The sequence below is a fragment of the Pituophis catenifer genome, unplaced genomic scaffold (assembly GCF_029215685.1).
Source record: "Pituophis catenifer annectens isolate HBS135680 unplaced genomic scaffold, rPitCat1.0.hap2 SCAF_2, whole genome shotgun sequence".
Lineage (NCBI taxonomy): Eukaryota > Metazoa > Chordata > Lepidosauria > Squamata > Colubridae > Pituophis > Pituophis catenifer.
In genome coordinates this window covers 72,149,509-72,164,781 of record NW_027256882.1, presented here as the reverse complement: position 1 = coordinate 72,164,781, position 15,273 = coordinate 72,149,509, and the positions used below count along the sequence as shown (strand labels likewise).

The 15,273-nt window shown below is 39.8% G+C and overlaps 1 protein-coding gene across 1 annotated transcript in view; it reads left to right on the top strand.

The window, feature by feature from the left end:
- Positions 1-15,273, top strand: part of CELSR3 (cadherin EGF LAG seven-pass G-type receptor 3) — a 109,514-nt gene that overhangs the window by 54,579 nt on the left and 39,662 nt on the right. Inside the window, exons 5-15 of the mRNA XM_070933621.1 lie at positions 607-695; positions 3,008-3,165; positions 4,706-4,869; positions 5,762-5,887; positions 7,218-7,387; positions 7,752-7,937; positions 8,261-8,371; positions 8,884-9,052; positions 9,883-10,024; positions 12,411-12,531; positions 13,252-13,435. Of these exons, the coding sequence (XP_070789722.1) occupies positions 607-695; positions 3,008-3,165; positions 4,706-4,869; positions 5,762-5,887; positions 7,218-7,387; positions 7,752-7,937; positions 8,261-8,371; positions 8,884-9,052; positions 9,883-10,024; positions 12,411-12,531; positions 13,252-13,435 (1,620 nt within the window). The remainder of the gene's footprint in view (positions 1-606; positions 696-3,007; positions 3,166-4,705; positions 4,870-5,761; positions 5,888-7,217; positions 7,388-7,751; positions 7,938-8,260; positions 8,372-8,883; positions 9,053-9,882; positions 10,025-12,410; positions 12,532-13,251; positions 13,436-15,273) is intronic.

Genomic DNA, 15,273 nt, shown 5'->3' with positions numbered 1-15,273 from the left:
TCTTTTTTTCCTTATGTATTTGTGTGTGTGTACAGAGCATTCTTATAACGTTGGCTTACGCTAGTATTGGTAGTATTGTCATCACACTAGTATTGACATATGAACATTTATATAACCAAACTTTGACAAATGATGTTCCTGCCAAACATTAATGTAGCTCTCTTGGATTAATCAAAAAGCCAAATGAATGGAATTTATACAAGAACTTGGGGCATTCTTTATTTCTTTTTTAAAATTCCCTCTTAAAAAATTCCTTCGGATCGTCTTCAGGGTCAGGATTGCCCTACATAGGAAAAAGTGTTACTTTTTTAACAGCTTATGGGCTGCAATTCTGATCTGGGCTTTCCCTCCATGAGTAGAGAATGAAGAACACACAAATGTCATGTCCCAAAGGTTTTTTTTCTAAAGGCGATTGGACTTCCTGGTTTTTCTGAAGAAGAGCTGAAGAAGCTTCTCGGATCAGAAGTGAAACAAAACAAGAACTTCCACTTGCTTCTTGAAAAAGCACCTTTGGGACAACCATGAACTGGATGACTGAGAATCTCCATAGACACAAATGTCATCCCAATCTACTTGCTGTGGGTCTAATATCCCTCTGCCTTGCAGGGGAATCAAGCACTGTTGTTTCTCCATCTGTACCAGGAGGGGTTAGTGACGGTCAATGGCATACGGTGCAACTTCATTATTACAACAAGGTAGGCACAAACATTTTCGTGTTGTGGTGGTTTTCTTCTTCACGCTGGTTGCATTTGGAGCACAAGTTGTCTTCCAGTCTTCTTTTTTTCCCAGGACACCTCCCAAATTCTTTTGTCACATAGAAAGTGACTAGCCTTCAACATTATACTAAACTATGTTTTGTAAGACAAACCATTGACACATAATGAGAAGACCTCATGTGAGTACATTTTCATTTGGGTACAAATGAAAATGGCTGGGTCCGCACAACACACAAAAGCAAAATGATGTAAACCTGGTTATGACTTAGCAGATGGGTGAACCTAAGCCAAGTCAATAAGGACTGCCTTCTCAAGCATAGCCTAAGGTATTCGGTGTAAAAACATTAATAAAAATAAGTCAAATTGGTTTGGGCCAATGCTAGCATGGAAAAAAATGCTTGTATGTCCTTTTGGTACTATGATTTCCACAGGAGGCAGTGAGATGTAAACGAGATAAGTAAATAGAGTAAATAGTTGGTAAACATACAAGTTACAAATGGCACAATGCTACAAAGAAAATAGTACCACTCTGTCAAATTCTTCCCCACTGGCACTTTTTGCATTTCTTCCAGGTCAATGATGGTGAAACTTTTGTGCTCAGTATTTCTAAAAATCCAAAAATACCAAACTTGACTCTGCTAGCTTGTCTCTCACATACACGCACACACACAAACACAAACACATCCCCAAACAGAATTGCCTTTGTTTCCTCTTGGCTATCCCAAACAGTGGAACTTGGCAACAACTCCAAGGCAGGGCATGAAGTAGAGGCCCAGCAGCCCTAGCCCCTCAACTTCAGCCCTAGCTCCACTGCTGACACCCCATAAGTCTGCCTTGCGTCATTCCCCAAGGCATGTGAACCTTGGGGAATGGCACAATTCCCCTTGCAGCCCAGCATTCCTCAGGATCTGTCATATGCCACTTACTTTCAGGCAACATTCTCTTTCTGCCTGAGGCGGCTCTAGATCATACAAGGCCTTCCTTCTTGAAGCAGCTTTGGAGAATGCTCCTTTTTGGCCTCTGCAGCCTCTGAAAACTGTATGAAAGTACACCCTGCTCTTGTGTGATTTTTGGAGGGTCTGGAAGCCCGTAAGAACACAGTCTCTCACATAATTTCCACTGGGTTCAGAAGCCAACTGAGAGTATACCCAGTGGTGGGATTCAGCCAGTTCGCACCACTTCGGGAGAACCGGTTGTTAATTTTCTGAGCAGTTTGGCAAACTGGTTGTTGGAAAAAATCATTAAGGCAGAGAACCGGTTGTTAAATTACTTGAATCCCACCACTGAGTATACCCCATTCTTGGATGGCTTCTGTAGCCTGTGAAAACCATGTGAGAATGGGACATGCTTTCAATAACAGTTGGGTGTTGGTGAACACTGATGTGTCAACCAAAACATTGTGGTGTGTCATCTTTGACATGTATGTCATAGGTTCGCCTTCAGTGCTCCGGGTTCTGCTGTCACTGGGCAATTGGACCCCAAGGCTAGGAGTGAGAGAAAGTACTTTGTAGTGATCTCACCCTATTAAATTATCTCACCTTGGGCTTGTCCTCATGTTGCCCTATTTAGGTGCAATATTTTTAAGAAGTCAGTTAGTATGGCATTCCGAAGATCAACAGAGTTTAAACATGTAAATGCATTTTTCAGTTATATACTTACATTTATATAGCTATCTAGAAAAAATTATAGATTTTCAAGAAGGGTCTGGTGAACAACAAAGAAGGTACAGTCAGTGTTAGAAAAATAGTACAATCCAAATTCACAGATATATGAGGGTGTTTTTTTTTTAATTTTATAAGTGGATTCTTTACCAATGAAATGGAAATACTAATTAATATTTTTATGTGATTTACTTCATTTATGATTTATTTTAAAATAAGCTGAACAAGTTCCTGAATGTTTTTATTGTTTCTGTTTTCTTTTTCTTTTCATGTTTTTTTTTCTTTTTTGTGTATTAAAGCAAGAAAGAGAGAATAAAGACTTTTCATTCCCATGAGAGTGGCAACCATGTATAAAACTTTCTACTTTTGGGGGGAAACTTGACACCACACTGACTATCTATTGAATGATTAAACAAATATGGCGACAGCTCTTCCTATGGAGTATCAAGAAACACCGGTTTGTGTGTGTATGCTAGTTGTCTAAGTGTAGGGTTATTTAAAAAAAAAAATAAGTAGAAAGGTATCATCTAGATGAATTCTGAATTAGAATAGTGGAGTGTTCCTTAAGCCAGATGAAATGTACCATTGGTATTAAGGCAATACCTATTCAGCCTTGCTTTATCATTTCAGCCCAAAATAAACTCCCTGGGTTCAGTGCAAGGACCTTCCACAGACAAAGTGGCCATTCTAACAGTGGACAAATGTGATACATCTCTGGCACTACAGTTTGGCAACGAGATTGGGAACTATTCCTGTGCAGCAGAGGGAGTGCAGTCCAGTTCCAAAAAGTGAGTCTTTTGTATTTTCAGCTAAAGTAAAAAGGTGCTGAGTCCATTTCCCTGTCCTGTGCTGTCCTTTTTTCCTTTACGTCTTTTTTTCACAGTTTCACTGTAGTTCCATGATGGCAAACTTATGGCACGCATGCCACAGCTGGCACATGGAGCCCTTTGTACATCACCCAGCTCAGCTCCAACCCGCATGTACGCGCACCTCCTGCCGGCCAGCTGATTTTCAGGATGCACCGGCGGGTGCATGCAGAAAACACGTGTGCATGTGTGGGAGGGTATGCACATACATGTGCGAGGGGCGGGGGGCACGTGCATGTGAGGAGCAGGGAGGAGCGCAGGGGGTGCAGTGTCCCCACATGGCCCATTTTTGGGCCCAGGAGACTGCAGGGAGGCCTACTAGGCCCAAAATAGGGGGTGGGGGTGTCGCACATGCATGCACGGGGGCCCCCCACATTGCATTATAGGTGCTGGCATGCATGTGCATGCGCTTTCAGCACACAACGAGAAAAAAAGTTAGCCATCACTGCTCTAATTCATGCTTAAGTGAGCCCTGGAAAAGGGAAAGAGGAAGCTCTGCAGGGTGAGCCATGTTTTCACCTTTACTCATATGGTGCCTGCTTTCTGCAGGCAGTTATTCAACCCTTGCCTAGCTTAAGGAAGCTTGCAAAGCAACTGTAGTTGAAGTTTGATGACCTTGTCTTGAATTGCTTTTCCACACCTGCCAAGGTGGTGGTGGGGGATATGCTATTCTGTCAGGCAGATAATCTTGAAACTTCCTGCTTGGTGTGGCAATGGAATTGCTTGGGCTTGAATACTTAAACTGGTTGAGAAAAAGTTATTTTACAACAAAATACTCTAATATCTTCACCCAACATTACCAATTTGCCAGTATTGACTAAATATTAGTGGGTCTTCCTCTCTCAAAAGGCCAAGGCTAGGGGATATCTAGTGAAGTTTTTTGACAGAAAACCTCCGTTCTTCACACACTGCTTAATTAACTTGTGGAATTTGTTGTCAGAAGACATTATGATAGCCACTAATGTGGATGATTTGACAAGGGAATCAGATAAAAGAAGAGATCTGTCAAGGGTTATCTATCCTGAGGATTTCAGCATTATCACCGTGTCAGAATTAGCATGCCCCAAATGGAAGTTGGAACTTATTTATCAAATTTTTAGGCCACCCAATTGTCAACAATTGTTAGTGGTAGGAGAGAAATACATCTCCATCTCTGGCTTATATGCACTTCAGAAGCAGCTGGCTGGTTGTGTGTACTCAATAAAGATGGACAGCAGCCTCTTCACATACCTCAGCTTTTGGCTACGTGGATTCTGTCTTTCAATAAGCATTAGCAACCAAAACAAACCAAAACAAAAATTGCTGATTGACCACATTTTTCCATTTTGAACTTAAATGCAATATTGCAAAAACAGATTTATGTTGCATTGGGGTGTGTGTGTGTGTGTGTGTGTGTGTGTGTGTGTGTGTGTGTGTAGAGCAACTGTTACAAATTCTACTCTTGGGTCTTTTTTTCCTCCAGATCTCTGGACCTTACAGGGCCTTTGCTGCTTGGAGGGGTCCCCAATCTGCCTGAAAATTTTCCAGTGGAGCACAGAGAGTTTGTGGGCTGTATGAGAGACTTGTACATTGATAGTAAACACATTGACCTGGCTTCATATATCGCAAACAATGGGACTTCCATAGGTAAGGTCAACTGTTTAATCATCCTTAATACATGATCTTTCCTCTTCTACATCTTCTCTTTTTTCCAATCCAGTATCACAAATACCTGGATTAAAAATTCTTGGAATAAAGAAACAACAACTGTGATTTCCCAAGTCATCATCTTAGACCAAAGCAATGTTAGCTGACTTCTTTCACTAAGAATTCTGGCACAAGAAAAGTTGACCAAATGGCAAAAGACACTGTATCTTATCTGGACATCTAGTGTGAATTGTACCTTCTCCATCTCCATTATGAATGTCTTGGGAATCACATGCTTCATATGCCAAGTCAGGAATGTATTACCAGCTCAGTCCTTAGGTTTCTGCCTTAGGGGGTCTCTACTGCTTGTTTGCAGTATGTCTACCCTAAGTATAACTAAGTCTAGATCCTTCCAATTGGAAAGAAAGGTAATATTTCACACCAGGGATTTCTGATAACAGGAGTTATTTCTGCCTATCATCAAGCTGAAGAGCCTTGGTAGTACAGGGGTTTAAGGCACCCTGTTATTAAGCTGGTTATTAAGACCAGCTGCCTGCAATTACTGCAGGTTCGAATCTCGCCAAGGCTCAAGGTTGACTCAGCCTTCCATCCTTTCTAAGGTAGGTAAAATGAGGACCCAGATTGTGGGGGCAATAAGCTGACTTTGTATAAATATACAAAATGATGAAGGCTATTGCTGAGCACATTGTAAGCCGCCCTGAGTCTCCGGAGAAGGGCGGCATATAAATCAAATTAAAAAAAAAAAAAAGATTCCAAAGCATATTTTCACAGTCTAGAAAAGTTGGGAATGAAGGTTAAAAAGAGAAATTATTCCATGTTAACTGTTTGGTCCTTTGTATCCACTTGAGCTGTTCCTCTGTCATGTCTGCAGGTTGTCATGCTAAGCACTCCTTCTGTGATTCAAATCCTTGCAAGAACAGTGGCACCTGTATTGTGGGTTGGTCTTCCTTTATATGTGAGTGTCCCATAGGCTTTGGAGGCAAGGACTGCAGACATGGTGAGTATAATACAGAGCAAGCTGAATGGACAATTGAGCATAGATGGTTTGACATTGTAATGGGAATATAAACTAGAAAATTTAGTTTTCTAGGAACTAAAGAAGGAAGGAAGTGGCCGGGTGCTCAATAGCTTAGTTTTCAGAGAAAGATAGCTAATAGTGTTCTTGAAATCGGTCAAAAAAAAAAAAAAAAAAACCATAAATGGAAATGGCTTTGTTGAATATTTTCCAAAGTTCCAAGAAATATTTCATGATCATAGTTAGTCTTCTATAAATTGCTAGATGTTTCATCAATAGAGTCTATCTACATAGAAAACCTCATCTACTAAACTCCCAGTTTATTTTGTGAAAGTTGGAATTCCTACTCTATGGACTCATTCTTTGACTGCAAACTTTGGCTAGAAAAGAGTTCTAGCTTCCCATCACCTCAGTCCATCAATGAAGGCTTACAATTGGTAGCTTGATATAACATTTGGACACTCATAAAAGGATTTCATTTTGAAGCTGGAAGAAAGCGCAATTCAGTCTATTTATGTGCTTTTTCCTGTAGACCAAATAGGCACATGGTAGTTTACTTAGGTATTCATAAGCATGTACAAAATACAGAACAAAAAATATCTCAGTCATTTAAAACTGTATGGTCTGAAGTTCTAAAAGTTTTTTTGTAGATTTTCAGATATATTCCCTATGACTTTGTGTCTCTACAAGGAGTGGACAGTTTATTCCTTACCTGTTTCGTGCACCTATTATTTATTTAAAAATTCACATCTTGCCTATCCCATCCATAATTCTAAGCAATTATATAATTCTATCATTTCTTCCAGTAATTTGCCATTTGAAGAAATACTATTTAAATACATACATTTTTAAAGAAAATATTTTCTCCCAAAACACATAGTCTGAATGTATTTTCTCTCAAGATTTCTGAACATATTTCATCTTAAAATATGCATTTTTATATGCAATTTGGTATGTATTTTGAGCTAAGAACTACATCGCAAAATGCAAAGGTGTGAAATCTGAGGGGTTAACAGTGTTCCAATCTGTTTGCATGTTAATTGGAAATGTGCCAATCTGTTGTTGTTTTAAAATGCAAATTGAACAAAACCTTCGGCATCTGTATTACATACTCCTCAGTTCCTGCTGCAGGAGCCTGGGCATTTTAAACTAGATTATATTTCCGACCCCATGCAGATAATTATTATATAAATGTATCTGAAGTGAAGGTAAAGAGATTCTAGCAGTAAAAGTAGGGACTTCAAGCTTCCCCCACCTTGAGCTTCTTTCTGCTTCACTGAATTCCAGCATCTTCTATCATCTTTTTCTCTAGCTATGCATCATCCTCACCATTTCCATGGCAACAGCATCCTTTTCTGGGACTTCAGGAATGAAGTTAAGATTTCCACACCTTGGTATATGGGCCTAGCATTCCGGACACGCCAGGCAAATGGAGTATTACTTCAGGCAAATGCTGGCCAGTACACCACCATACTCTGTCAGGTACCTACACTATAGTTGCTCTGGATCTGTGCTGCTATAAAAGCTTGCATCAGATGTTCTGCGAGGCAATCCTATCTGTTTGTTTTTAAACTGAGCTCTTATGATGTATCAGATTTGGAACAAGTATAGCAGCAATAGTTCTCTTTTGTAATAGAATATTGGGACCCATATTTGTAATATCCTATTTAATGGCACTGCTCTATTTTAGTGTTAGAGTAGAAAGATTTGCTCTTAACTAGAAGAGTTAAGAAGAGTCACCATCTGTTTGTAGAGCGTTTGTGAAGAATTATGTGAAGTGCCTGAACTGTCATAGCTTTACTCATAAAACAGAATTTGCTCCATGCTGACTATACCATATCTTTAGCTGGATTCCGGCCTACTCTCCTTCATGGTGAATAGGGGACCTGGACGCACTGCCAAGATTCTTCTGGATCAAATGCAGTTGAATGATGGAGTATGGCATGACCTCCAATTTCATCTACAAGATGCTCGAAGTGGCCATGAGGCACGTTACATTATCACGCTCAGTTTGGATTTTGGATTCTACCAGGTAAGCTTTGAGGCTGAAGGGCTCATTGGGAGAAAAACTATCTAGATTAGAGCTTGCATTCTTCCTTGTAGTTCTATATCTTCCCTCCTCCAACGGTGTTTTTGATAGATTCAGGCCCCTCAGTTTGACAATTAACTCTCTTTCTATCTAACTGTTTGGGATCAAAGCTGATGTCCCTGTTTTAGTCTTGGTGGCATTTGAGGAAATTTTGTTTCCATACTTTCACGGAGTATGGATGATAGGGAACTAAAAGGTTAACTCCTAGATCCAAGTAAACAGTGGTGAGCAGTAACATTCCCATTCCTTGTATTTCTTTTCTAAAGGATACTGTGGTCATTGGCAATGAGCTTCAAGGCCTGAAGGTGAAACATCTCCATGTTGGGGGAATCCTAGAAACTGGTAAAGTGCATCATGGTTTCAAAGGCTGCATCCAGGTGAGTTCCAGCAAACTTCCAAATGTCAAGGTTTGTCCATTTTTTTTAATTTTTTTATTCAGAGATGAGCAAGCATTTACTTAAGCAAATTAAAAATAAATAAATAAAGGAAATGAAAACCCCTTCAGAAGCGAAAGGCAACAATTGTCATTGATTCTTTTTCTTTTTTTCTTTTTCCTTTTCCTTTTTCTTTCTTCCTTCCTTCCTTCCTTTTAAAATGGCAATGAGTCTCAGTAGACTTTTCTGCTTCATGATAATTATGATCTCTGAATAATCAGAAAATCATGAGAACATTTTGCAAAAGTTACTCAGTAGTTTCTCCACCCTGTTGCCCCCACTTGGAGATGTTGACTAAATCATCCATTGCAATGGAGAGCTAAAACTCAGTAGAAAGTGTTCTTGGTAGGCTATGCTAGCCTAAATAATTCAGTGTTCTGAAGTTCTTTCCATTAGAATCCAAACTTTTGACGCAAACCTGAGTTTTATTTTCCTTTTTTTCCTTTGGGTTTCAGGGCATTCACCTAGGTGACACAGCCATGGGAAATGCACTGCCCAAGCCCGGCAGCACGGTGAACGTTGAGGCAGGATGTCCTGTTTCCAACCCTTGTGAATCCAACCCTTGTCCTGCCAACAGTATATGTCAGGATCAGTGGCAAAGCTTTTCCTGTGTATGCAAGCCAGGTAGGAGATGGATAAACAGCCCAGACTACAAATCTTGCTTTGGTCTTTATTTCCCCGTTTTTTTCATGTTCCATTTTGTTTCATGTTGTGGCCACCCATCTCTATCCAAAAGAGTAGACATAAAGAACTTGTTCCGCAATGGTGTTTTCTTCTAAATGTGAACACACTGTAGTTTCAGAATGTTGGCTTTTGACAAAAATCTACCAGGAATTACAGAGACTCAAGGATGAGGAGTGGGGTAGGCAGCACGAGGGAAATATCTGCTTAGTTTTGAATGTGTAATCATGTCCCTCCTTTTGGTCATCTCCCAATAATTTCATTTCCCCAAGATTTTTACATGACACCTAGCCATTCTGAAATTAGAATGAATATCCAGTTCAGTGATCAAATAAACCAAAATATGCAAATTAAACAGGTTTGGATAATATACCTATTGTACCTTTGGCTTTTTTTATTTATATATAAGTGTAATTTGAGGCTGGGAGTTCGATCCCAGGTAGAAGCAAATATTTCTCTTTCTAGGCACAATGATAATATAGTATATCTGCTGAACAAAACTCCGCATTGGTGACAGGAAGAGCATCCGGCCATTAAACATTCTGCTAGCTACATTCAGTTGCCCAGACTCCACCTCACAAGAGATTATGGGTTGGTTAAAAGATGAGGATGAATTTGAAGCTGGGAAAAGAAAAAGGAAAGTGAATGAATATAGGCTTCACAATGCCCTGTTATGACCCAGTTTAATAATAATAATAAAAAATCAGGCTTTATTCATGTTGCCACTCTTTATGGTGGGGATGTGAGGCATTAATGCTAAGATTTTATTCTAGGATATTATGGTGGGAGTTGTCTGGATGCCTGTCAGCTGAACCCCTGCAAAAACAAGGCAGTGTGTAAGCGAAAGCCAGGTGCTCCCCATGGTTATATCTGTGAGTGTGGAGAAAATCATTTTGGACAATACTGTGAGCACAGGTGAGATCAAGGACAGTTTGTGGATTTTAGCCTCTTGTGGATCTAAGAAATGCTATTCTCATGTTGAGATAGAATTTTCTACTCCGGGGACTCTGTGTCACTGGTAGTTAGGGGCAGAATGATGGGGAAATTAGCCTCTGATCATAAAATTTTCTCTCTGGGTATCTTTTTGCTTCTCATCTAACACCTGACTTAGATAACATTTGACATGATAAATTTGCACATTGAAAGCTTTGTTGTAGCTGTGTCCCGAAAATACCGAAAACAGAAGAGTCTCAAGCTATTCATGGTCAGGGGTCTGTGTTCAGCTTAATAGGTCCTGCGGTAAAGTAAAGATTGGATATTATGACATGATATAGAAGTTGCATAAAAGTGAAACGGGCAGCTATATAAATCAAGCAAATAAATAACTAAATAAAGGAAGATGGTAGTAATTGTCATGTAAAAAGACCTTAAAATTCTATAAACCTCTGGTTAAAAAAATGTTTCCTGCACTTGATAGTGTAGCCCCCTAGCCAGTATTTTCAATGTGCATAATTGGTAATAAAGGACATGATGACAGGCTATAAGGAAGGCAATAGGCAAACAGGTCTCTGCACTTTATCAACCTTCATTGCCTTCTTGCCCAGTTGTCACAAGCAAAATTAAATGATTGTTTTGAGAATACTTTTCTTTCTTGGGTGATTGTTTGGTCTAATGGAAGGATGGGGAGAAAGTTGGGAATACTAATGAAAAATAATGAAAACCAATGACATATGTCTTTATTCATGCTGAATATACTCAGTTATCTGAAAAAGAAATTTTGTGTTCGGGGAGCCATCCCTTGGAGTTGCCGTCCATGCCATTTCCAGTCACTGAATAGACCATATCCCCAATTTCTGTTGACCCAGAGACAGAGCAAGGAGTACATGGTTGCTGTTATTTGCTGCTTTGTCAAATGTCTGCATTTTGTGTTGGGAACAAAAACAATGCTTTGAGCAAGACTGAAGCATTTTCCCTAAGAATGCTTGCTTAGTGCTATTATTTGTCCAGTGTTCTGTTGCTTCTGCACCATTCAAGAACAAAACAAATAAATAAAAAAATCAAGAATAGTTACATCCGTTGATTGTGGGTTCCACAGTGATCCTATCAGTCCTGAGAAACATGCAAATAATAGGAATCAATTTCATTATGACATCACAAATACAGAGATGAAACTAATTAATTCTGGATTGGGCAGATATTTTTGTTCTGTTAACATAAACTCTTAAAAATGCCTAAGGCAGGGGTTCTCAAACTGTAGGTTGCAACCCACAGAGGTCATGATCAAATGTGAATAGAAGTTGCAGATATTTTTGTGCTTGCGCATGCAGTGCTGCATCCTTTTCAGAAGTCGCTCCCAATTTTCCTGGAAAAGCCCACAGTAAAATTACAATATTTTTTTACAGTTGCTTCTATAAAAAGCAAATATCAGTCCAAAGCAAATATGGAATGGGCACAGGAGCATCTCAAAAATCCAGATTTTAGGAATTATGAAAAACTAAGCAAGCTCACTCTTCAAATATGGTTTGAATTTTAATTACTTTGTTAATTTTCAATGAAAAAATATTTTATAAAACTGTGAAGCTCTATCCTTGGTTTATCTGATATATCAGATTCAATTATTAGAAAAGTATACAGGTAATCCTTGTTTAGCTTGGATTTGCTTAGCGGCCTTTCATCTTTCACCTTTCACCTTTCACAGTTTTACAACGGTGATGAAAAATTAAACCATGTGACTAGTCCTCACATTTCTAACCTTCACAGGTCTGTCAAAAGCAAGCCAAAGCTGAAGTAAGACCATAAACACAGTTTCACTTCGTTTAACAACCAAGTTGCTGGTGCCAACTGTAGTTGCTAAATGAGGACTACCTGCATTCCTTTCTTGTCTAGTCCTAGCCCACTCCCATCACTAGTTTTATTCATGTGGTCGGAGGTGTCAGAAAAATGTTACATGATCATAGAACCGCATTGTTTGAGAACTCCTGGCCTCAACAGGGCATTTTTTGTGATTGCTTCCCTCCCCTTAGACCAGTGTTTCTCAACCTTGGAAGCTTGAAGATGGGTGGACTTCAACTCCCAGAATTCCCCAGCCAGCAGCGCGAGTTGAAGTCCACCCATCTTCAAGCTTCCACGGTTGAGAAACACTGCCTTAGACAAACACAGAAAGGGATGATTTTTCCATATTCCCTTGCATTCTAGAAGTTTGCCAAAGTACAATGCCCATAACAATAAAAAAAAATTGAAATTTATCAAACATCCCATCGCAAACATATCATAGTACAGTATATTTCCACTTGCTGCAAGACCAATGATGAACTAGTGGCATGGATGTGAACATCCATCCACCTGACTTTTTTCCCTGCAGGATGGATCAACAGTGTCCCAAGGGCTGGTGGGGGAATCCAACATGTGGGCCCTGCAACTGCGATGCGGCCAAGGGATTTGACCCGGACTGTAATAAAACCAACGGGCAATGTCATTGTAAGGTGAGGGGAGAGATATGCCTGTTCTGGAACTCTCTGCCATCGATAGATTCTGATGCAACATACGAATCACTTGCCGGTCACCTGCAGTATTGCCTTTCATCTCCATTCTTGGCTCTTCATTCACCTTCCATTCATACCTGGCTTTGGGGTCTACACCTTTCCCTGATGTTTACTTTCTGTCTCTTCTCTGCTCTCCTTTCAGAACCCATACGGGGTTTTGTCCATCTTCCTTCCTTCCTTCTTCTCCCAGCCATGTCAGCACACTACTCCTTGTCCTCAGTCCAATGTCGCAGGACTCAGAAAAGAGGTCTAAAGTGGTTGAGTGTCCTGTGGGAATGAATCCTTAGGGAAATGGTTTTCATTCTGATGCCTCAAAATAGTGATGGATGGGGAAGAGCCATAGCAGAAGATATCTGAAAGCACTGTAGGAACTCCAAAGGGACTGAATTTTTTTTTGTTTTGTAATATAAGAAAAATCTGTCTGTGCTGCTTTTTATATCTTCCTAATTTTACTGGTTGGATTGGCTATCATTACTTTCCTAATAATGGCCCTCTTTTTATCCCACCAGGCCTCCCCATTTCTCCTGCTGTTTCACTAGGCTCCTTGTTTTGGCCCTTTCCCCCTGCCTGCAGTCTTGTCAATCCTTCTCCCCTACTGCTCCTCCTCCTATGACCCAGCTCTCTAACCACCTTCCCCGCCCCTCTCCCTTCTTCCAATAGGAATTCCATTACCACCCTAAAGGGAGTGACACCTGCCTGCCTTGTGACTGCTATCCCGTTGGCTCTTCCTCACGGTCCTGTGATCAGGAAATGGGCCAGTGTCACTGTCGGCCAGGTGTGATCGGCCGACAATGCAACAGTTGTGATAATCCTTTTGCAGAGGTGACTCCCAGTGGCTGCCGGGGTGAGTGTGCACTGAAGATGGATAAATAGATGAATGGATGGATGGATGGATGGATGGATGGATGGATGGATGGATGGATAGATAGATAGATAACAGACAGACAGATAGATACAATGATAGATAGATAGATACAATGATAGATACAATGATAGATAGATAGATAGTACAATGATAGATAGATAGATAGATAGATAGATAGATAGATACAATGATAGATAGATAGATAGATGATAGATAGATACAATGATAGATAGATAGATACAATGATGATAGATACAATGATAGATAGATAGATAGATAGATAGATAGATAGATAGATAGATACAATGATAGATAGATATAGAGACAATGATAATAGATAGAGACAATGATTGATAGACAGACAGACAGACAGACAGACAGACAGACAGACAGGCAGACAAACTATTGCAGTAGGGTAGTGAGCGAGAAGCCTTCCCTATCAAACAGGAGAGTTTACCAAATAAGCAGCTTTGCCTAGGACATTGAGGACATTGCTATACTTTTTCTGGAGCAAGAAATTCCAGAACATCTAACATTATGACCTAAAGGTCAGAAATCCATATCAGTGGAAAAAAGGACTGGGACCTAGCAGTTGGTAGAGGTCTCTAGAAGGAACAATGCGTGGTTCCTTTCCTCTCATGAGCCAATGGCTCTGGCACATATAAATAGTAGAGCCACACAAGCTATCTTAGAATGGCTCTTCAAAAGAACAGCTTTAGTCATTCATCTTAAAATTAAAACATAGAATGAAAGGGTTGGAAGCAATCTTAGAGATCAACTATTCCCTTTTAAGTCTAAAATATCTGATGTACTGTCTTTAGTATTTCATTTTTCTGGAAACCAGACCCAATAATTAATATAGTTGAAGACTATTTTCACATTGTCAGAAAAAAAGAATCACATTACCCAAAAGAAGGATTGTAAGATGCCCAGAATTTCTGCAGAGTCAGGTGGCCTCAAATTTGAAAAACCAAATTTAAAAAATACATTCATGGACATACATATGACATAACTGCTATAACTGACATTAAAATACAACATATGAATGTAATACGATATCTGCTCAGATGTGCGAGTACTCTGGGTGTGTTGATGAAGGGTTTTGAGACTCCTCCTATTCTCCATTCTTTGGGAATCTTTAAAATACAGAATAACAGAATTGAAAGGGACCTTGGAGCAGGGAACCCTATACCATTTCAGAAAAATCACTATCCAATCTCTTTAAAAATTCCAGTGATGGAACACCCACAGCTTCTGGAGGCAAGCCATTCCACTAATTTTGTTCTCACTCCCAGGAAATTTCTCCTTAATTCTTGGATGGAGAGGTTGGATCTCTCTTTGCTAAGTTTACATACATTGCTTCTTGTCTTGCCCTCAGGTGCTTTGCAGAATAGGTTGACTCCTCCTCTCTAAGGACAGCTCCTCAAATTTGGGAAGATTGCTAACGTGTCATACCCCCATCCTTCTCTTCTTCGTTAGACTAGTAAATTGACTAATAATGTGCATTGGGTAGCCCTTCAGCTAGGGCAAAGGTTAGAAATCGCTAACTCTCTACATGTAGCTCAATTATAACCCGAGATAGTCTGAGCCAGCGTAGACAAGATAAGGGATGCTGGAGATGGAGTTCAGCAACATTGAGAAGCTACAAGTTCCATGCTTCTAAAATGGGAATGATCTAAAATAGGAGGCTGGCTTTTCTAAAACAAAGTCATCTACTCTAGCTATGTACTTTCAATAAAGATAACACAGAACACCATACCGAATCAGTACATTCGTTTCCTGAGGCCAAATTACAGAAAATTTAGTCTTTTTGTAAT